At 39.1% G+C, this 23,780-nt stretch overlaps 1 protein-coding gene across 2 annotated transcripts; it reads left to right on the forward strand.

Annotated features, from left to right (window-relative positions):
• The first annotated feature begins 223 nt into the window (after positions 1-223).
• GABPB2 (GA binding protein transcription factor subunit beta 2) lies at positions 224-23,780 on the forward strand. Of its 2 annotated transcripts, XM_058539103.1 has the most exons (9): positions 225-479; positions 4,445-4,584; positions 6,285-6,452; positions 6,998-7,192; positions 9,840-9,978; positions 15,503-15,619; positions 18,173-18,358; positions 21,909-22,042; positions 22,195-23,780. In XM_058539103.1, the coding sequence occupies exons 2-9, from the start codon at positions 4,471-4,473 to the stop codon at positions 22,492-22,494; spliced, it is 1,353 nt and encodes a 450-aa protein (XP_058395086.1). In that variant the 5' UTR covers positions 225-479; positions 4,445-4,470; the 3' UTR covers positions 22,495-23,780. The 2 variants fall into 2 exon arrangements, with proteins under 2 accessions (XP_058395087.1, XP_058395086.1); XM_058539104.1 differs by lacking the exon at positions 15,503-15,619 and having other exon boundaries at positions 224-479.

Consider the following 23,780-nt stretch of genomic DNA (forward strand, 5'->3'; position numbering starts at 1 on the left):
AAACTTATTTTTCCTCAGCGGTTTGCCGGGTTCTTGGCGCCAAAACAAACCATCGGGTCCGTCCCCTACCGGAACTATACGGCACGTAAGACACGTAACCAACAACCCTCCGCCTCGCTAAATAGTCCTGTCTAGGATTTGTCGGATACACAACTTTTCACCTCAAAACGCCTTCCAGGAATTAAAAATAAGACTCGGAGGTGCAGCACCCTTCTGTTCGAATAGAAATGTGGGTTTTCTAATCATTTCCTCTACACAGATTCCTCCGCCAGAAATTGTATTGCTAAGTCTTCACTTCCGGGTCCGCCATTTTGTTACCTCCATTTCTCCACGAGGGGGGGTTAAAGGCCCCCAAAATATGCATATATGAAAAGGCCAAAAAGTAACCGCCACTGACAGGGAGTCTTAACTAGTGAAGGAAACGGGACCAAACTGGCGGGCTCGGTGAAAGCGCAGCCGGCAGCGTCCCGGACGAGGAGGTGAGGGGGAAGAATAGATGCGTGGACTCTGGGGGGGCGTCAGGGCTGGAAGGGAAGAGTGCCGTGAGAAGTTGCACCGCTTCCCAGCCCAACCTCGGACTTCTGGGGGCAGACAGAGCGGCACCCCTTCACTGGAGCGGGGGCAGCTGGGGGAGGGGGACGAAGAGGAAGGGGATGCTGCCGGGAGGAAGGGGAGGGGACTGGGAGGAGGTGAAGAAGGGGGTGGGTGTAAGACCTGGGGCTGGGGAGCTGGACCGAGGGAAGCCAAGGCCACAGAGGTGACCACCAGGGGGCAGCGCGGAGCCCGGGCTGGGGGCTGCCCCCTGCGCTGAGACCTTGGCTCCAGATTGACTCTTCTTCCAGAAAGACAGAACATTGATGTGAGGACCTGGTGGATTTGTGGTAGAAGAGAAAACGGGGACTCTAATTCTCTGACCCCAGTAATAGCCTAAAGATTATTAGTGAGCTCAGTAATCTGAACAAGAACAGTTAAGGGCTCCGCCTCCAGTTCTTGCACAGTTGTTTGTACAGCTGGCGGCCCAGTGGGGACGTGTGCAATAGAAGAAAAAAAAAAAAGGTCGTCAGACCATGGATTCTTGGATTCCAATTCTCCTTCCCGTTAGCTTTCTGCTGTTTTCACAGATTTCCTTGAGCCAGGAGAGATGATCCCATTCCTCTCCCCCTTCCCAGAAGGACTTGTCTCTTTCTCTCTTTTTAAAATATCGGTGGAAAAGGACATTCTGTGGCTTACTTTCACCAACTTAACAACAGTTTTGGCTATCTGGAACCATATTTTCATCGTGCCATTTGACCCACCCAGCCCAAAAGAGATGTTCTTAAGCATCTATTTTCATACAGGCTTTCATAACACTGAAAGAACTGCCCCACCCAAATTCCTGTATCAACAAACCTAATTACTCTGATAATAGAGTACTTTGTTGTCAAGAGCTCAAGCACTTCATCAATTATTAAAACCCACTTATTGAAAGGTCTTGTGTGTTTGTTTGGGTGGGGGAGTGCGTGCTTTGTTATTTTCTTCATCGCCAAAATCCTAGGAGGCAAGTTAGATCAGATTTTGTTTCTTCACTTTATATATTGGGAAAGTGGAGGTACCCCAGTAAAGGAAAATATTTTCCCTTTGTTTTTAGTAATCAGGGAGCTCAGAAGTGCCTAGACTGTCCTCTTGTCTCTTAGGCTATACCTCTTGTCTGGTGGATACTGCCAGCGTTGACATAGGATACAGGGAGAATGGCACATAGTCCCTCTAAAATACTGTTATTTTAAAAATACATTTTACTTTTACTTAAGATAGATGCTTCAGGTTAACTCAAAAGAAAAGAGTAGCTGAGAATAGGGGGAGAAAAGAGCCTTGAAGAACATTTTTTGAGGAGACTTTTTAAATATCAGGTGATGACTACAACACCCTAGTTACATTCTAATCCCAAAATTTAACTATATCTTTATATAGTAAGAAATAAGGCTTTTCATGGCCTATTTAAAGAATGGGATGACAAATTTGGGTCAGTTGCCATTTAGTGGTACTGATACACAGACTCACAAATGTACTTAAAGAAAAGTGATAAAATTGACATATACATGAAGGCAGACTACAGTGGGAAAAGTTGACTGTTCAAAAATATTTTGCAAGAGTTCAGGTTTTGAGGATACCAATTGCAGTGGGGTAAAATTAACTTAGTTAAAAGATCTTGTTTTCCAGAAATATCAGCTTCCCAGGAATGTGAAGCAAACCAGGTTTCTCCTTAAGCAGATACCTCAACCTTCAACTGGATTTTTTTTTGTGATAGAGAATGGAGCTGAAATTTGATTATTAGGATAGTTTAATCCTGCTTTGTGCTAGCATTTCTGTCTCCATGTAGGACATTCTTTCCCTTCATGATCAGTTATTGTAAAGGTGTTTGAGGGTTGGTGATAGTAGTGTAATTTGAGAAAATATGGAGTCATTTCTGACTAATAAACCACTTAAAAATTAGTTCTTGTTTTTAACTATTGGTAATAAGATAATTAAATTGAAAGGCAGTTTTGATATATTTTTTTTTTTTCCCCCAAAGCTCCAGTAGATAGTTGTATGTCATAGTTGCACATCCTTCTAGTTGCTGTATGTGGGACGTGGCCTCAGTGTGGCCGGAGAAGCGGTGCATCGGTGCGCTCCTGGGATCTGAACCCGGGCCGCCAGTAGCGGAGCGTGCGCACTTAACAGCTAAGCCATGGGGCCGGCCCCAGTTTTGATATTTTAAAAGGAAGATAACCATGGAGAAATGTGAAGTATTAGTTTTTTGTAAAAAGATTTTGTTATCATTTCTTCTCTAGGATTTCCTTGAGTTGTCAAAACTGACACTTAGATCAGATTATAGAAGTTCACGCTATTAAAGTTTATCCTCTGCTCCTAAATATACTCATTTAGAGGGCCTAGACTGGAGCCTCAGGTATATTCATTTTGAACAAACTCCCCTGGTGGTCTCCTGTTTGAGTACAATGCTGTATGATATAGATTGGAAAATTACATCATATAGTGGCTGAATGATTTGCTTAAGCTGATGATTCTCCAATTTCCTGGTTTCAAGACTAATTTATATTCTTAAAATTTATTGAGGACTGCAATGAGTTATGTCTATTGATATTTTCTGTTTTATTTTTATTTTTTTTGTGAGGAAGATCAGCCCTGAGTTAACATCTGTCACCAATCTTCCACTTTTTTTGCTGAGGAAGACTGGCCCTGAGCTAACATCTGTGCCCATCTTCCTCCATTTTATATGGGACGCCGCCACAGCGTGACCTGACAAGCGGTGCGTTGGTGTGTACCTGGGATCCAAACCCCGGGCCGCCACAGCAGAGCGCGCGCACTTAACTGCTGCACCACCGGGCTGGCCCGATATTTTCAAATGTTCATTAATTAAAATACAATAATAAATCCAGTACATTTATGTTAACCTAACACATTTTTATGAAAAAATATATCTTCCAAGTTAAAGAGATAGTGAGAAGAATGGCCTTGTTTTATATTTTTGCAAATCTCTTTAATTTCTGGTTTAGTAGAAGACAGTTGCATTTTCATACATACTTCTGCATTCAATCTGTTGGAATATGTACTTGGAAGAGGGAGGAGTATTTTAATAGCTTTTTCAAGTGATTATGGGTATTCTTTGATGCTACACAAAACTTTACAAGTGGCAATTTCTTAAAAGTTAGTTGCAGTGAGGCACCTGAAACCATATCAATGAAATTTTTATACTCTGTTACCTTAAAACCCATTGCTCTTTCACTTCGAATGAATCTTTTTACCCAGGCCTGATTTTATAACTTGCATTCGTCATTTGAAAAATATTGGTTCACCAAATTATGCGGATCATCGAAATATTTATGCATTTTATTATACAAGTACAATATAAGAAAATCACACTCATTAGTATCACCACTAATTTCATCAGAAAAGTTTGTAGTAAGCCATCAACTCATGATGATGGATATAGATTTCCCAAAATTCTAATTTTTGCCTGAAAGCTCCAATTATAATTGATAATTGGTGATAAATACTGTCGATTGTTTTCCTTGAAGTGGCAGGCTCATGTTGTTCATTTTTGAAAAGGTGTCTGCCATATACCTCTGTCTCAATATCACTTGGTTTGTCTATTTCTGATTCTTTCATGTAACATAATATTTCTACCCATGGTCCTTTCAAAGGAATAGAATGCTGTTTATTGATTCCTTAAGCTAGAAAGGTGGTAATGTGTTACACGTTTCCAAAGTATTTTTCTGGAGATTGAAAGTGCGGGAACCATCATTTAGGTCCTGAAACTTTCCCAAATACCTGACTGTGTGTGTTAGATGAGGTAGAAAGGAAGTGCCCTACCAGATAGTCAGCTTGAGAAGTATCTTACCTATATTCAAGTACAAGAGGTCTAAAAACATTTTACAGGCAGCTAACTTTCCTTGTGTTTGAGTTATAGCTTCCTGAAAACTTTTGTCCCTATGCATGAAGATGTCTTTGGTGGACTTGGGGAAGAGGTTGCTAGAAGCAGCAAGAAAAGGCCAAGATGATGAAGTGAGAACATTGATGGCAAATGGTGCTCCATTCACCACAGATTGGGTAAGCTCTCTTAATTACTCCCAATGTGTGCTGTTACCACTTTTTTCTTAAAGGCTAATCAGACTTTATTGATTTTTCTTCATTCCCTTTCTACCTCATTCTCCCTACAAGAGTTTTGTTTTCTTTGTCTCATCCGAGTATATGGTTTTCTTTTTCTTTTGGTTTTCCAAATTAAAAGAGTCTCCTGTGGATATATAGGTAGTAATTGTAAGGTATTCTATACTTGTGATTTTCTATGATGCTTTTTAGAGTATTTTCTAAAGGTTTAATTCTCCCTGGAGTGTACTTGGGTTATAGGCTTTTGTAATTAGCTAGAAATTAAACAAAATCAATATGATAAGGGTACATTTTTAAACTAACTCCTTATTTCCTTTTCTGTAAAATGTCCTGGTTAAGAAGGAATAGTCTAGCCATTTTGTTTTCTTTACCACTGTTAAAAAAACATTAAAGAGGAAAGTGTAATTTCATAAGCCTAGACAGCCAGCTTGGAGAGCAGAGAGTTTCAGAAGATCCAGGTCCGGCTTATAAGGTGGACTTGCTTAGCATTCATAGATTTTGTGAGCATTGGCTTATTTTAACAATTTGATGAGCTCGTGTCCTTTGTTCTGGAGTGATTAATTCATAACTTTAGAAGCCAGCAGGTTCTTAGCACTTCACAAAAAGGAAGAAGAGGAAACCCAGGAGATTAGCATTTCTATAAATAGACCTGAAAAGAGCAATGTGAATTAAATCCACTCAGGCAGAGAAGCTGAATTTGTGAAAAGCAAAGAGTAAACGAAATAGGCTTAAAAAAAAGCATATCACAAAGAAAGGAATAGGTCTCTGGTCAAAGTGGATGCCAAATCTTACAAGATTTGCTTTGAGATGATACAGACTTGTATATTGCTATTGACACACCATTGCTAAATTTATATTGCCTCTTCATCTCATCAGTCTTTTTGTTTTGCTTTACTGTGGCAACAAACTTCTATTCCAACCAATTAAACTTGCACCCCAAATTCCACATGTAACTTCTTTTTTTTTTTTTTGTGAGGAAGATCAGCCCTGAGTTAACATCCGTGCTAATCCTCCTCTTTTTTTTGCTGAGGAAGACCGGCTCTGAGCTAACATCTATTGCCAATCCTCCTCCTTTTTTTCCCCCCAAAGCCCCAGTAGGTAGTTGTATGTCATAGGTGCACATCCTTCTAGTTGCTGTATGTGGGACGCGGCCTCAGCATGGCCAGAGAAGCAGTGCATCAGTGCTCCCCCGGGATCCGAACCCGGGCCACCAGTAGCGGAGCACGCACACTGAATCACTAAGCCCCCACATGTAACTTCTAATCTCTGCCCTTTTCCTAAGAATTGTTTTGAACCTGCCTCTATCCCTTCCCTTTACCTGACTCAGGATGCTCTTGTCTTTCTATTTTTTTTACCTTCTTCTAAACCCTGCATAAAATCATGTCCTTTAGGAAATTTTACCTGATAAATCCACCTAACTTAAATCCATTATACGTAGCACTTATTTAATTGGTGGTATATTTATTTGCCAATTAGTATATTAATCTTTTAATTAAATCATTTCTTCAGTCCTATCTGTCCAATTAGATTCTCTCTCTAAGGACAGGAACTGTAGAATTCACCTGTTGTTCATTTGTATCTCTCCAGTAATGATTTAGGACTCTGCATACAGTTGATATTCACTGAGTACTATTTTCTCACAGCTTGGAACATCACCCCTCCACCTTGCAGCCCAGTATGGTCATTATTCCACAGCAGAAGTGCTCCTTCGAGCAGGCGTTAGCAGGGATGCCCGGACCAAAGTGGACAGGACCCCCTTGCACATGGCTGCAGCTGATGGACATGCGCACATCGTGGAACTGCTTGTTAGGGTAAAGCAAGAATAGAGGCTGGTCTTTATTGTAAAAAAAGACATCTACCTCCCTGTTGTCTTACTTAAACGAGTGGTAGGAAACTAGATTGGGAAAGATTAAGTTTAGGACAGTTTACAGCATTGAGTTGCATCTGTTTCAAGAGTAATCATGGCTATGAGGATTTTATTTTCTAGTCTTTTAAAGGCTAAACAGACTTTATTGATTTTTCTTCATTCCTTTTTTGCAGCTGTTCTCTGCACTTATGCCTATTTTTTCAGGCACTCAGCTCTCTGTTAATAAATGCAACAAAAATCTGTTCTTTTCCCTTCCTCTCCCATCTGTTATAGTTTCTCAGTGATGTCCTTAGAAGACCCACTCATTGAAGGCATTATGTCTACCAGCATTCAGGAGAATTTGAGGAATGTTTTTCTCTTTGATATTTCTTAAACGTGATCTAAATTTGAATATGTGTAATCTCTATGGAAATCCTCTTTATTTAGTGATAGAATCTTGCACCTGTGCTACTATAACCAGTGTCTGAAAAAATTACTTTTCTATGACAGAATGGTGCAGATGTGAATGCCAAGGACATGCTGAAGATGACAGCTTTGCATTGGGCCACAGAGCACCACCATCGAGATGTTGTAGAGCTACTTGTCAAATATGGAGCTGATGTCCATGCTTTCAGCAAGTTTGATAAATCTGCCTTTGACATAGCCCTGGAGAAGAACAATGCTGAGATTCTGGTCATCCTTCAGGTGTGGTTCTTTTTGTACCTCCAGAGTATAATTCAATTGAAGTTAAGGATTTTTTGTAGAAGCTTAATCAAAACTGAATTTTCCCTGTCTTATCAAAGTAGTACTTCGAATGTGTCTCAGTCTTGTGACTCAGTGTCATTAGTATCTTTTTAAAAAAAATAACATTCTTTAATGCCCTGAATTATTCATGGTGATTGAAGAACAATGTTGTGGCCAGTACAAAAACAAGATTTATTTGGCTTTAGAATGTTTTTTTCTCCGTGAAAATTTCCCTTTCTAATTAAACTTGACTTGGGACAAGTCTTTGTGTTTTCTGAACATACCTCAACTGATGTGAGACAGTATGTAGCTCTGAAGCATATTGAATCATAAGGAAGCCATCTCAGAATTAAAAATTAGCTGCAATGATTTCATCCATTAATTTCTTAAGCTAGGGGTCGGCCCTGTGGCGTAGTGGTTAAGTGCGCGCGCTCTGCTGCTGGCAGCCCGGGTTCGGATCCTGGGCGCGTACCAACGCACCGCTTGTCAGGCCATGCTCTGGCGGTGTCCCACATAAAGTGGAGGAAGATGGGCACGGATGTTAGCTCAGGGCCAGTCTTCCTCAGCAAAAAGAGGAGGATTGGCATGGCTGTTAGCTCAGGGCTGATCTTCCTCACAAAAAATAAATAAAAATAATTTCTTAAGCCAGCACTTGTGTATCGGGGAATAACAGGATGAGGAACACAAAGATTAATAGGACATGGCCCTGCCCTTGGAGTGTTTACAGTGTGATCAAGGTAGACAAGAAATAAAGCATCACAATACTACAGTGATAAACAGATATCTAGCAACTGTTACAGGAGTGCGGAAAGGGAGTATTAATGATGCTTAAGGCAAGGATTAAAGTAGATGTAGAATTTGAACTGAGTTTTGAAGGAGAAGTAGGCAGAGAAGTGAGAAAAATGATATTCTAGGCTAGAAAAAGTAAATCAAAGACAGCAGTGTGTGGGCTGGCCCCGTGGCTTAGTGGTTAAGTGCGTGTGCTCCGCTACTGGTGGCCCAGGTTCGGATGCCGGGTGCGCACCGATGCACCGCTTCTCCGGCCATGCTGAGGCCGCGTCCCACATACAGCAACTAGAAGGATGTGCAGCTATGACATACAACTGTCTACTGGGGCTTTGGGGGAAAAAATAAATAAATTAAATTATGAAGATAGCAGTGTGAAAGGACATGGAACGTTCAGGAAAGAGTAAGTAGCTCTGTGACTAGACATTGGGCAGTGGAAGTGGAGGTAAGGAGTGGCAGGAGCTAAGGCTTGAGAGTTAGGCTGGGTTCTCAATGTAAGGCTGTTACATGACATACAAAGGAGCTTGGACTATTTTGTGGGCAATGGGGATCCAATAGAAGGTTTTAAATAGAGGATTGATATGATTGGATTTTTTTTAGAAAAGATGATTGTTTGGAGTGTGGTATGCAGACTAGAGAGGGAAGACACTTAATTCTAAAGAACCATATAGTGACTTTCATTAGGCCAGACAAGAGCCAATGAGGGCTTAAGTTAAGGAAGTGATAGTGGAGGAGAGAAGGGGCAGATTCAAGAAGGAATTTAACAGTAACCAGAGAATGGATAATCTGTTTCTTTTTTTTTTTTTTTTTAATTTTATTTATTTATTTTTCCCCCAAAGCCCCAGTAGACAGTTATATGTCGTAGTTGCACATCCATTCTAGTTGCTGTATGTGGGACACGGCCTCAGCATGGCCGGAGAAGCGGCGCGTCGGTGGTCGCCCAGGATCCGAACCCGGGCCGCCAGCAGCGGAGCGCGCGCACTTAACCGCCAAGCCACGGGGCCGGCCCGGATAATCTGTTTCAACTGAAGCTCTTAGTCAAGGGGATAATTATGTATGAAAAATAGATAGCCATTCTGTTGCATTTTCAGTAGTTGGTTGGTTGGTTTTCTCTGACAAATGGTTCCCTATAGACTGGTTATCCTTTTCAACTTTCAATTCCTTGTTTAGAGTCCTTTCATAATTGGACTTTTTTAGTAGTGATCATGTTTGTAGAAAACTGCTTCTGAAAGTAAAATAATAAGCATCTTTATACTAAAATTATGCAAATATCCCTGGAAGCAAAAGTGCAGCATATGGAGCTAGACTTTAAAATCTGACGCTCATTTATTTGCTCATCTGACGCTCATTTATTTCTTCAGTGGCAGAATGGAACAAGTAGTTGAACAAAACTCTGGAGGATATTGTTCTCTATAGATTCTCTACAGGGATCTTCTGTTAGCACATTGACTTGTAGATAATTGATCATAGAATATTAGTGCTGGAAATTTGTTTTTAGGCCACCTCCCTCATTTTTCAAATAAAAAAACAAGATCCAGAGAGGTTAAGTGAATTGTCTATAAGTTTTTGCAAATAATACACCTTTTTTTTCCTGAAGTAGAAATAAGCTTGAAAAAGCAACCCAACATCTCTGTTGCCCTGGTCTGAAAAAAAAAAACAACAGTAGTCTTAATGAGAACTCTAAGCTGCCTGGGACATTGTGTTCTGGAACTAGTTCTGCTTGATAGAGCATTGTAGGAGGGTGCCTGTTCAGTAACTGTAAAACTGTGTAACTAAGGGTAATAAGTATGCTGACTTTGAGATAGCCTGCCTTGTTTTGTAGGAAGCAATGCAGAATCAGGTTAATGCTAATCCCCAGACAGCCAACTCTGTGACTATGGCTGCCCCATTCATCTTTACGTCAGGAGAAGTTGTCAACCTCGCTAGCCTTGTTTCTTCAACCAACACCAAAACAACCTCAGGTAATACTCTGATAATGTGGCATTTATTTTAGACTTAAAATGAGCAGAACCCCAGGTTTTCCTGTGAGATGAATAGATACCCTGATACCCACTCCTTTGTTAAAATATTCCCCAAATAGAAGATTTATAATAAATTTTAAAGCTAATACACTGATTCTTTCTGGGGGAAAGGAGGATCATACATAGTGATTATACATGAGTGCTTACTGTGTTAAAAGTAAAATATTCTACAGACTAATCTGCTGAAAGGTTATGCCTGACCCCAAAGTGAAAATATAAGGGTGCTTCTGTATGGTCCTGCTAAGGAAAATAGTTAAATATTCATAGTCTGAAGAAGAAACAAATAAAGCAGACTAAACATAAGTGGTTGTTGGAGTGCTGATGTAAAAGAGAGATGTGTGGTTATTTGAGTCAAGTATAAGAGTCTCGATTTGTTCTTGAGAACATATATAACAACATAACAGCAGAGAAAAGCACTTGGTGTCAATCTTTTGAGATCTGTATGTTTTTAACAAAAATGTCTGTCTAAAAAGGAGCAAATTGGGGCCAGTCCCTTGGCTTAGCGGTTAAGTGCGTGCGCTCTGCTACTGGTGGCCCGAGTTCGGATCCCGGGCACACACCAACCCACCGCTTGTCAGGCCATGCTGAGGCGGCGTCCCACATACAGCAACTAGCAGGATGTGCAACTGTAACATATGGCTACCTACTGGGGCTTTGGGGAGAAAAAGGGAAAAAAGGAAGAGGATTGGCAATGAATGTTAGCTCAGGGCTGGTCTTCCTCAGCAAAAAGAGGAGGATTGGCATGGATGTTAGCTCATGACTGATCTTCCTCACAAAAAAAAAAGGAGCAAATTGAGCTTATTTTCAACATCTCTTTACAAATAATTGTTTTACAACAAGGGAACTTGTGTCTTCATTTAAATAAATTTTCCAACTGACTTTTGCTTTATTTTTCTATTTCTGATTTTCATTTAAAAATAAGTAACTGCCGGGCCGGCCCGGTGGCGCAAGCGGTTAGGTGCGCGCGCTCCGCTGCGGCGGCCCGGGGTTCGCTGGTTCGGATCCCGGGCGCGCACCGACGCACTGCTTGGTAAGCCATGCTGTGGCGGCGTCCCATATAAAGTGGAGGAAGATGGGCACGGATGTTAGCCCAGGGCCGTCTTCCTCAGCAAAAAAAGAGGAGGATTGGCGGATGTTAGCTCAGGGCTGATCTCCTCACAAAAAAAAAAAATTAAAAAAAAAAAAAAAAAAAAAAATAAGTAACTGTATTCCTAGTTAAGTTTGTATAATATCAAAGGAAGATCTTGAATGAGATTTTATTATTGAGAAGCAGTGTGGTAAAATAGAAAGAGCTTATACACAATATACATAGAATTTTGCATTCAGAACTGCGTTCAAATACTAATTTATTAATTGACTAGATGCTTGACCTTGGGAAAACTACTTACTTCTCTAAGCTTTCTTTACTTATCTATAAAATTAGGATATAATAATACCTACTTTATGAGATTGTTGTGAGACTTTGAGATTTTGTATTTCAGTTTGTATTTTATAACAGGACTTAAATAATAGCTAGTCTTAAATGAAAAGATAACTTCTCCATGAAGGTTGACTCTGTCATGCTCACAAGGGGGCGGTAGTGACCTTCATTTTATAGGCCAGCAACTGTCATTTAAAATTAACTGTGCTTGGCTTTTGGCTGGATTATGCAGAAAATTTAGCTTAAATCTACGTAAACATGTAATCAGAACATTCACAGCTTTTTGCATTGGTTGTGATTCAGGTCACGCTGATTAAGACAAGTGCTTTTATAATCCAAAAGTCTTTAGAAGCCATTAAAGTTATATGTTCACGAACATGTGAAGAGAGCTAGAGTTGGTCTTTAATCTAACTACTGAAATTCTCCAGACCCTGATCTGGCATGATTAGCAAAATTAAAGAAATTCGGGATAGAAATTCTTAGCCTGGGCTCCCATGGGCCTATATCATGTTTGTCATGTTGCTTTTGGCAAACCAACTCTTCTTTCACCCTTCTGTATGCTGACAACTGCAAATTGAAATTACCAAACCGTCACACAAGAGAGCTGATCTCTCGGGGTGTCATCTTACTCATGAAGCAGTTCTACCTAGCTATCCTCCTTTAGGGGACTGGCCTACCTGATGCTTAATCAGTGCAGATAAAAGAAAGGAGAAAAGTTAAAGACAGATTTGGGTTGTGTTATTCAACTGAATATATTCAACTGGGTTAAAGGATTTTCTTTTCCTGAATGGTGGATAGCCGCCTCGTTTTCCATCATCCAGTAATATTTTTAAGAATTTACTGAAAGTATCCTAGGATTATCATTTTGGTGGATATTTTTGATACCAAAATTCAGATGACAAAGTTTGCTTTCAATTTTCCATTTGTGACTAAAGATATTAATCATCATCAGTGCCACCATCAAAAATTGCAGCGATTTGGAAAGGCAGACTAATTTAAACATTAATCAGGGCAAAACAAAGTTATGAAGATGAATTTCCTGTTTCTGTAGAATCATAAGATGCACTCCAAAGTCAAAGATAAATAGCTTTGTGTTGGTTCATAAAGAGTACAGGTTTTGGAATCGAATGAATTATGTTCTAGTCCTGGCTGTGACATTTACTAGCTGCATGACCTTAGGCAAGTTAATTAGTTTTTCTAGATCTAGTTTTCACTAAGTTACTGAGCTTGTCTAGCCTCCATAGCACACTCCCCTAAATCCTGGTCTGAAGAGTTTATTTAAATAAGCCATATTCTGAATAGATAACAAGAGTCGTCACTGATAATGCTATTTCCCTTCCAAAAACAACAGCATCCATGTACATTTTACTTTATTTGATGTTGGGTCTTATATTGAGCAAAGGAAGCAATTAACATTACTGAACAATATAGTACTTTATTTTCCTAGAATTCACTGGGATAAGTCTAAAGAAGTAATTTCCATTGTCTCTTTTCAGTTTCAACTGTGTATGTCAGAATACTAAAACTGATTTTTCACAAATGTTTTTTCTTCGGTTTTGCTATTGAGGGGAAGTTGGGTGAGTCATTATGTTTGAATCAAAGGGAGAGCACCCTTAGGTTGGAATGTCATATGCTAAAAAGCACATAATGCTTTTCTCCTGAAGCAGTTCTACCCAGCTATTCTCCTTTAGATGAGTGGCCTACCTGATGTGTTGCCCACTTGCACTTTAATTATAACAGCCTTATTTTGTTTGTGTGTATGTGTGTGTGTTTTAACTGTGCTAAAATAATAACAGCCTTGTTTTTTGATTGCTAGTGACTTACTGTCACGTATATTCCAACCTCCATGAAAGATATAAATATCTAAAAATTGCTTGTTCCTTGTTTCATTTGTGGGTTCTTATGTCAGCATTTGGTGTGATAGGCTGAGTGATGAGAAAAGCATGAACTAAGCAGGAAAATTAGGGAATAGGCTATAGGTGGATCTTGCTCTGCATGAAGTCATTAGATAAACACAGGCTCCTTTCTGGAGGTCAAGCACTGTGTTCCACTTGACCATTTGGTTCCATGAGTATTTTTCGAGAGAATTAGAATAAAATAGGAATCTCATCACTATCTGTACTCTCATCTCTACTCTTGATAGTCATCATCCAAAAGCTTTAAGAAAGTTTGTAGCTATGAGGAGTACTATACAAGTAATCTATCTTTTTTGTGTGTGTGTGAGGAAATTGGCCCTAAGCTAATATCCATTACCAATCTTCCTCTTTTTGCTGAGGAAGATTAGCCCTGAGCTAACATCTGTGCCCATCTTCCTCTATTTTGTATGTGGGATGCTGCCACAGCATGGCTTGATGAGCAGTGCTTAGGTCCGTGCCCGGGATCTGAACCCGCGAACCCTGGGCCACTGAAGCCCAGTGCACGAACTTAACCACTATGCCACCAGGCCGACCCCAAGTAATCCACCTTTTTAAGGAAAGTTTTCTGAAACTTAAATTTATAAACCAATTAGATTACCTAGATTAATCATACAGAAAAGCATTCTTCGCTCTGTGGAAGAATTTATTATAAGAAGTGCTAAATAGAAGTTTCCTTAAGTATTTTTAAGTATTTTACAGATAACTGACTTTTTGACAGAAGAAAGGCTGGAAAGAATCTTTAAGTGTAGGAAATGGGAAAACTTAAAAATTAAGAGTACATTTAAAAAGAAGATAAGTGTATCAGTCAGACTCCAGTCAGGAGACAAAACTACAGTGATTTATATAATTCTATTATATATATAATTTATAAACTTATATGTATAATTTATAAAGAATTATTAGTTAGTAATAGTGGATTAACTACTCAGAGGTGAGGAGAACCCTGAAGAATACAGGAATAGCCAATATAGGAGCAGCCACTACTTCTTTATGACGAAACTTCATCTCATGCCAGTTGACAAGAAATGTTTATAGGGACCAGCTTCAGTATCACAAAGAAGGGTGGATTTGGAGATGAGAGGCAATAGATTCCCAACTGGTACAATAAGTATCTCTGAAATTATAGTGAACGACATAGGGAAGTGCAATTCATTTTATATAAGTTAGATTTATGCAAAACTGTTGAGTGATACTTTTGGTCCATAAAGTTAGGCATGTCTGTTGCCAGATCTAATGTACTTCCCTCTTGGAACTTAGCTGTAAGACTAGCACACAGATACAAGAGAAAAGGGTTATGAACAAAGTTTTTTTAATAAATTTTGTTGGGGGCCGGCCCCGTGGCTTAGCGGTTAAGTGCGTGCGCTCCGATGCAGGCTGCCCGGGTTCGGATCCCGGGCGTGCACAGACGCACTGCTTCTCCGGCCATGCTGAGGCCGCATCCCACATACAGCAACTAGAAGAATGTGCAACTATGACTTGCAACTATCGCCTGGGGCTTTAGGGGAAAAATAAATTAAAAAAAAAAAAAAAAGTTTTTTAAAAAGCATATCATGATATAACTAAGTTAGATAATTGTTGTTTTTTAGCATTAATTGGTTATGCTACCCTTTGGCATTCAATACAAAAAACGTCAGGTTTTTAACTGTCCTTACACCAGAGGTCAGTCCTATTCTTCTTACCTATCTAGCTGATGAATAGAGGTAGTATGGTAGAGTAAAGCCCAGGAGGGGCCTATTCCCTCACCACTGCTTAGCTTGGGGTGAGGCATGCTTTGTGTGCTTACTGCCTGCTGCCAAGGAGAGCTCTGCACAGCCAGCCTAGGGAGTGGGCGGCACTCTTGATCTGTTAGCTACTAATGCTCAGCGTTGGCAGTGCCAAGAGAATGATCAAATGAGGGGAATGTAGTGGCCCTATACCAAGCATATTACTTTAATCTACTTTAAAAGGAAAACTTTTTAAACCGTAAAACAGTTTTAACACCATGATAATTCGTTTATATAAATTTGTATTAGAGAGCAAGATTAAGGACAGTAGAGTGAAAAGCTGAGGTTTTGGCTTAAAAGTCATTTTTAGTTCATCTCAATTTATTCTCTCCACTGGACCTCATTTGCCTTTTTTACTGAAATAGGTGACCCCCATGCCTCCTCAACAGTACGCTTCTCAAGTTCTACCACCTCAGTGCTGGCCACCCTTGCAGCTCTTGCTGAGGCATCAGCCCCCCTCTCCAACTCACACAGAGCCACAGGTAGGTAAGGATATCTGCTGGGTGAATCACGATTTCTTCTTTTGTTTTTAAATCTCCAGCAGACTTAATTTACATGAAATATTAAAGAATTACAGTTAATTAGAGACAGCTAGGGAAAAGAGATGTAGAGTCATTGAGCATCAGAAAGAAAAAAAATCGCTAAGTGATGTAATCAGACAGCTGAATAGTATCAGAGACTGACTAAGTTATTCTTTTGTATTTTTGCAGTTTCAAGCTTGTTTGCCCTGACTCCAGTTGCTTCAGATTGAAATATTTAGTTTTATATTGGCTGCTTTTTTGGAAATACTCTATGTTTTGTTTTGACTGATGCTATCATAGAATGATTTAAAATAGCAGCCTAGGGGCCAGCCCTGTGGCTTAGCGGTTAAGTGCACGTGCTCCACTGCAGCAGCCCGGAGTTCGGATCCCGGGCACGCACCGACGCACTGCTTGTCAAGCTGTGCTGTGGCGGCATCCCATATAAAGTGGAGGAAGATGGGCACAGATGTTAGCCCAGGGCCAGTCTTCCTCAGCAAAAAGAGGAGGATTGGCGACAGATGTTAGCTCAGGGCTAATCTTCCTCACCAGAAAAAAAAAAAAATAGCAGCCTAGATATCTTGTACTGAAGCTATCTTTAATAGAGGACTGCTACCTCATTGTTATGTCCTGTGTACTTCAGGTTGGCTTGCTTTTATTTTCACTGTAGTTGTTATTTTGGCATTTCCAGTGGAGTTGGGCAGATATATGCTGTATAATGCACTTCTGATATTTAAAACAAAACGATTTCAAGTCACTTAGCTAGTGGTCTATGGGGAAAGGCTTAAAGTTTCATATAGGTAGGGGCAAATAGTGATTGGTAGAGCTAAATAGTCATCTAAGAATCTTTCTGGAACTCTCTGGCAGTCTGCTCCATCATAAATGAAAGCAGATTGTTCTGATTTCTTTCTGCCATTGACATTTGCGTGGTGAGAACATTCCTCCAATCCTATTTTTCCAGCTGGCAGCAGTCATAAAGATCTCCATTCAGATATATATGAGTGAGCAGCATGGCAAAGGGAAAAGCAGTGTATTAAACTGGTGCTTGTTATCCTTTTGATTTTCTCTTTGATCTTGGATAAATCACTTAACTTCTCCAGGTCTCAGTTTCCTCATCTCTGGTATGATGGTTGGATTAGATTATCTGTCAAAGCCCTTTCAGCTATAGCATTTAACTGTTCTTTGTTTCTAAGAGGTGTGAATATTCTGTATTTCCATTGAACTACCTGAATGTGTCTCATATGGGTAGTACGTACCCCACTTATTGCAGAGTTCTACTTGTGACTCTAGATAGAGAAATTCCATAGTAGTAGGAACTGTTTCCCCTAATAGTTGTTGGGGATAATGACTACACAAACTAAAAATCTTGATTAAACATAATACATGTAAAGCTGTTAGAAAGTGTTAGTTGCTGTTAATATTGTTCATCTGTCAGATGGGAGAAGCCACCTATAATTTTTGTCTATCAAACTTCTTCAATGCTTTGACTACTTGACATATTATTGTGCTAATTCACTATTAAATGCCTCCATTTTCTTATAGAAATAAATCTACTCTAATTTATAGTTATTTTTCTCAGCTCCATAGATTTATTTAGATTTTCAAGATGCTTCCTGAAAAAGAGTTCTAAGATCAAATATGTTGGGGAAACTCAGCGTATCTTTTCCCCTCTTGGAGAATCACAATACTCATTAGCCTATTGGGGTCTCTGATACTTCCTACAAAACAGACAAACAAAAAGTTTTTTTGTTTTTTTTTTTTTGGTGAGGAAGATTAGCTCTGAGCTAACATCTGTTGCCAATCCTCCTCTTTTTGCTGAGGAAGATTGGCCCTGAGCTAACATCCACGCTCATCTTTCTCTACTTTATATGTGGGACGCCTGCCACAGCATGGCTTGATAAGCAGTGCATAGGCTGATGCCCAGGATCCAAACCTGCAAACCCTGGGCCACTGAAGCAGAGCATGTGAATTTAACCACTACACCACTGGGCCAGCCCCAAAAGTTTTTTTTTTTTTTTTTTGCTTGAGGAAGATTGTCACTGAGCTAACATCTGTGCCCATCTTCCTTTATTTTATATGTGGGACGCTACCACAGCATGGCTTGATGAGCAGTGCGTAGGCCCACGCCCAGGATCCCAACCTGCAAACCCTGGACCGCTAAAGTGGAGTGTGCCAACTTAACCATTATGTCACCAGGCCGGCCCCACAAAAAAAATTTTTTTAAATACATGTATTTTAAATATATGAAAATGTCTTTGTTCAAAGAACGCATCTTTAATGATAGCTATTAACATCTCAGTGAAGACATTTTAGGAAATACTGTTTAATGCATTCCCTATTTTTTCTCCTCTGACTTAGCATTGTTCACAAGAGCTTGCTTTTGTGAACTGTTGAATCTAATACTTTTTTTCAAGCTTTCCTATCCCTGACGTTATCAATTTCAAGAAGGCTGAAATTGCTATACTTCTATTTTTTGAAAAGCTGAAGTTTTAAAATTTACTTTTTTGTCATTTATAGCTAATTCAGAGGAAATCATAGAGGGAAATTCTATTGATTCATCAATCCAGCAAGTGGTGGGGAGTGGAGGCCAGAGGGTCATCACCATAGTGACCGATGGAGTCCCTCTGGGTAATATCCAAACTGCCATCCCTACTGGAGGCATCGGGCAGCCATTTATTGTAACTATGCAAGATGGACAGCAAGGTAAGTGATCCCATTTAGGCAATTGTTTATTAAAAGATATTCTAGACACTCAACCCTCCTCTAAAAATGCGGTATTAAGGTAAGTAGTGGGAATGGGAGAATGCCAGATGCCAGATGCTCTGAAAAAGAAAAAGAAACAGAAACCAGGCTGGCAAAGGCTAATTCCCCTGATATGTATAAAATTTGTGAGTAAAAACCAATAATCTGGTAGAAAAAAAAGAAATAATATGAACCAATAGTTCACAGAAAATACTGATGGTTCTTAAAAATATGAAAATATGTTCAGCTTACTTCATTTATAGCTAGAGAATTGCAAATAAATACTGCACTGAGATACCATTATAACACTATGTTGTCAAGGGTGTGGGAAAACAGGCACTCTTATAAATTGCTGGTGAGAGTATAAATTAAAGCATCTTCTAAAGAGGAAATTGGCAATATCTATCAGTATTAAAGATGCACATACCTTTTGGTTAAAAAGTTCTTTTTCTATGAATTTATATTCATATACACAGAAATTACATATATACTAAGTTATTCATTACAGCATTATTTTTAATCATCAAAGATTGAAAAGAACCTAAGTATATGTCAATAGGCAAATGGATAAATAAATTGTAGTACACACATACGATGGAATATTATACAGCTGTTAAAAACAATGAGGAAATTCCTTATATACCAGTATGGTCTGATCTCCAAAATATATTGTTAAGTGACAAGAGCAAGATGCAGGACAGTGTGTCAAGTATGCGACATTTGTATTTTTGAAAAGAGGGAAATATATCTATATTTGCTAATATATTTATAGACAGAGACTATCCCTGGAAGGACATTCAAGAAGAACGTTGGTAACATTGCTTGCTTCCTGGGAGGGCACCTGGGTAACTGGGGATGGATGGGAGGCTTTTCATTGTACATGCTTTTATAGCTTTTAATTTTTGAACCATGTGAATGTATTACTTATTCAAAAAATACATAAGTAAATTTTGTTTTGAAAACAGAAACCAATCATTATGACTTCATTCCTTTAAAATATTGGAGGTTGAGGGGCCAGCCCAGTGGCGCAAGCAGTTAAGTGCACGTGGTCCGCTGCGGCGGCCCGGGGTTTGCCAGTTCGGATCCCAGGTGCGCACCGATGCACTGCTTGGCAAGCCATGCTGTGGTGGCGTCCCATATAAAGTAGAGGAAGATGGGCACGGATGTTAGCCTAGGGCCAGTCTTCCTCAGCAAAAAAAGAGGAGGATTGGCAGATGTTAGCTCAGGGCTGATCTCCTCACAAAAAAAAAAAAAAAAAATTGGAGGTTGAAAAGAGAAGGGTTGGTATAATTACCTTTGTGTCACCAAAATTTTGACTTGGCCTAAATAATTACGGGGATTTTTATAATTTTCAAATTATTTGAATTGATGGATCTTGGTAGTATGGGAAGAAAGAGTAGGAATTAAACCTTTATAATCCAAGCTTTGGTATCATAAATTATTTTTAGTTTCATTTGGAAATATGCTACTAATGTTTTTGTGAACATGATTAGCATTTTAAGGTTTGAGGGACTTATTTGGTAGGTGAGAGACTGCTTACAATGGAGTTAAGTAAATGAGAATGGAGTTGTTTTGAGGAAAAAAAATAAAATTTGAGGTTTTGCCTAGATGAACTACACTACTTTTTACAATCTTGTTTAACCAGGCCCAAAGAAGGAAAGCTGAGATTTTATAAATTATCTACAAGAAATTTTAAATTCTAAACTGCCGTTTCCATTTAGCAGATATCTAAGCTGCTTTCTACTGCCATCAACTGATGAGTACTCAAGGAATATAAGCTAATTTTTAAATCAACCAAACCAAATAACTAGGTAAATCTTCTATTTTAAACAGAAATCATAATGTATCCTAAAACCTAAATATAATTTTTAACTTTTTATTTTGAGATAATTGAAAATTCATGTACAGTCGTAAGAAACAATACAGAGAGATCCCATATACCCATCACCCAATTACCCCCAATGGTAACATTTTGCATAATAACTATAATACACTATCACAGACAGGAAATTCACATTGATACGATCCACCAAACTTATTGAGATTTTTCCAGTTGTATATGCATTCATTTGTGTGTTTATGTATGTACTTAGTCCTATACAATTTAATATATATGTAGATTTGTGTGAGCACCACCACAGTCGAGATATAGAACAGTTCCATCCCAAGGATCCCTCGTGCTACTCTTTTATATCCACAGCCACCTCCCTTCCCACCCCACTCCTAACCCCTGGCAACTACTAACTCATCTGTTCTCCATCTCTATACTTTTGTCATTTCAAGAGTTAAAACAGAACATTAAAACATTTCAAGTTGTTTAAAACAGAAGATTTACATAGTTATTTGGTTTGATTGATTTAAAAATTAGCTTGTATTCCTTGAGTACTCATCAGTTGATGGCAATGGAAAGCAGCTTAGATATCTGCTAAGTGGAAGTGGCAGTTTAGAATTTAAAATTTCCTGTAGATAATTCATAAAATCTCAGCTTTCCTTCTTTGGGCCTGGTTAAACACATTTGTAAAAAGTAGTATAGTTCATCTAGGCAAAACCTCAAATTTTATATAAATGGAATCATACAGCATGTAACCTTTTGAAATTGGCTTTTTTCTGTCAGCCTAATTCCCTTAAGATCCATCTAAGTTGTTGTTTGTATCAATTGTTTATTCCTTTTTATTGCTGAGTATTATTTCATGGTATGGATGTACCACAGTTTGTTTAACCATTCACCCATTGAAGGATACTTAAGTTGTTTCCAATAGGTTTGAATAACACTGTTATGACAATAATGGACTACAGGTTTTATGGGAACATAAATTTTTAATTCTGTGGGATAAATGCCCAAAAGTGCAATTGCTGGGTCATATGGTAAGATCAGTTTTGTAAGAAACTGCCAAACTATTTTCTAGAATGACTGTACCATTTTACATGCCCACGAGCAATTTACAAATGATCCAGTTTCTCCAGTTCTCACTAGCATTTGGTGTTATCACTATCTTTTTTTAAATTTTAGCCATTCTGATAGGTGTGTAGTACATCACCTGTGGGCATATGTGTGTTGACCCTTGTCTCACTTATCTGTGAGAAGAGAAATTATTAAATTAGACACACTTAATTGCAAACCACTTTCATGAGAGGTTCCTCAAAAATCTTATGTAAAGACATTAGGCCTTCTTTAGACAAGTTATTCCTGCAGAATTGTAAGCTAATTGGTCATCTTCTTACTTAGAGTCAGACATCTTTATGTAAGAGCCTCAGACCTGAGTCTTAACTGCATGCCTTCTAAACCTGCAAATCTTTACCCTTCCTTTCTGAGGCCTTCTTAGTGCCTCTCGAATCCTTTCTGTTTCTCTCTGCAGGGCCATGCCTTACCTGTTGGTTCTAAAATCCAAAGAGATATGAACAATAAGATATCAGAGAATATTTTTCAATTTATTTTCTAATTCAAAGCAAGCAAAACCTCTTTGTTTTACTATGTACTCATCACCTCCAATTGGTATCCTTTGGCTTGTAGTTCTAACTGTACCTGCTGGTCAGGTTGCAGAGGAGACTGTAATTGAAGAAGAAGAGGAAGAAGAAGCAGAAAAGTTGCCACTGACTAAGAAACCAAGGATAGAAGAGATGACAAACAGTGTAAAGGAAAGCAAGGTATTGTTTTGGCTGTGGTGGAGAGAAGACAAGGGAAAGAATCAAAAGCCGTAACTTTTAAGGCCTGAACCTTTCTTTATCTTTTTGTCTACATTCTGGATAATCGGTGATCAGGAATTCTTACCTGGTGGTGACATGGTTTACTTTTACAGGAAGGGATTGAAAGAGAGCTACTACAGCAGCAGCTTCAGGAGGCCAATCGAAGAGCACAGGAATACCGACACCAGCTCCTAAAGAAAGAGCAGGAGGCAGAACAGTACCGCCTGAAGCTTGAGGCCATGGCCCGACAGCAGCCCAATGGAGTTGATTTCACCATGGTTGAAGAGGTGGCTGAGGTAGATGCTGTAGTAGTCACAGAGGGGGAGATGGAAGAAAGAGAGACGGAAGTGACTGGGGCAGGAGGGACCACACAGCCTCATGCTGGAGTTTCCATGGAAACTGTTTCATCTTAACATGCAAGGGCCACAACTTGTACTAGGTCCATCTTTTTCCTCTTTTTAAAAGAAAATACAGAGGACAAACGTTGTATAAAAATTAAGAATGTCCTTAAGAAGAAAACTATAGCAGGGTACAATTCTTGGGCTCAGGAAGGCTCTCTGTGTAACTGGAAAATTCAAAACTACTTCTGAGGGACCAAAAGAATGAGAACCAAATTTCTCAGTTCACAGCATTGCTTTAAGCATAGAGGTAAAAGAATGCTGGATGTTGTGGGTTGATTGTTTTTTAAATAACTGACTTTGTATCAAAAGATTTTAAGATGACTTTCCTAATATGGACACACCGAGAGCCTTTAATAATTGTACCATCAGGTGACCTGAAAATTTGTCTTAGATTTATGATGTGTACCTTTTAGAGAAGAAAATTAATTGGGAGGGAGGTTAGAAGCAAGCCTTGGGGAAGAGAAAGGAATGAATATATTCCGCTTCCAAGAGAGTAGGCACTCCCCACTATGCTGAGTTAATTTCACTGAAAAGAATTTTGTGATTGCCTGACTAAATTTGCATCCATTGTGTGTCCATAGCTCAGATGCCAGTTTAAGAAACTGAAATAGAATTTTTAAAAACTGGAAAGAAAACTTGTTTATGTAGGAGAAGTGTATATAAATCCAAAATCCTCCAGGCTGTGCTTCCACAATGCTGGAAAGTGGCCAAAAAGATGCTTGTGGGGTTATAAAACAATCTGGTCTCAAGATACAAACTATGCTCTGGCTGAGTTTTATAAAATCGCAATCAGGAGGGTAGTCTGTTGTTAGAACAACTTGCTTCCAAACATTTATGTATGTAATATCAAGCTTTCATATCAACTTTTTAATTTTATGAAATTTTGTTGAGTGTTCTAAGTGTGCCTTTCTGTGGAGCTTACATGGTATCCTCTTATATGCAAAAAAAAAGAAGTGAGGGAGAGATGAATGCTGAGGATGTTGTGTGGTTTTGTTTCCATTTGATTTGGGGTGAGTAAATTGCTCTGTTTCCTTAAGGTCAAGCCTTGTGCAGAGCTTTTGTGCCTTATAGGTGCTCAGTGTGTGTTGGGAAAGGGAGTAAGAACTATCAGTGCCATAAAGTAAGGAACCAAAGATTCTCGCCAGATACTTCACCTGTCTTAATCCCTTCTCTCCCACTATGCCTGCTCCCTTTGCCTAGATACTTTTGGAAAGTGTTTCATTGCTGGGTATTCTTTGTGTGCCAGCTTGGAGTTTTTTCAAAAGGAAGGGAATATGGATGGAGAGAGGTTGTGGAGA

The sequence above is a fragment of the Diceros bicornis genome, chromosome 4, assembly GCF_020826845.1.
Source record: "Diceros bicornis minor isolate mBicDic1 chromosome 4, mDicBic1.mat.cur, whole genome shotgun sequence".
In the NCBI taxonomy this organism is placed as follows: Eukaryota; Metazoa; Chordata; class Mammalia; order Perissodactyla; family Rhinocerotidae; genus Diceros; species Diceros bicornis.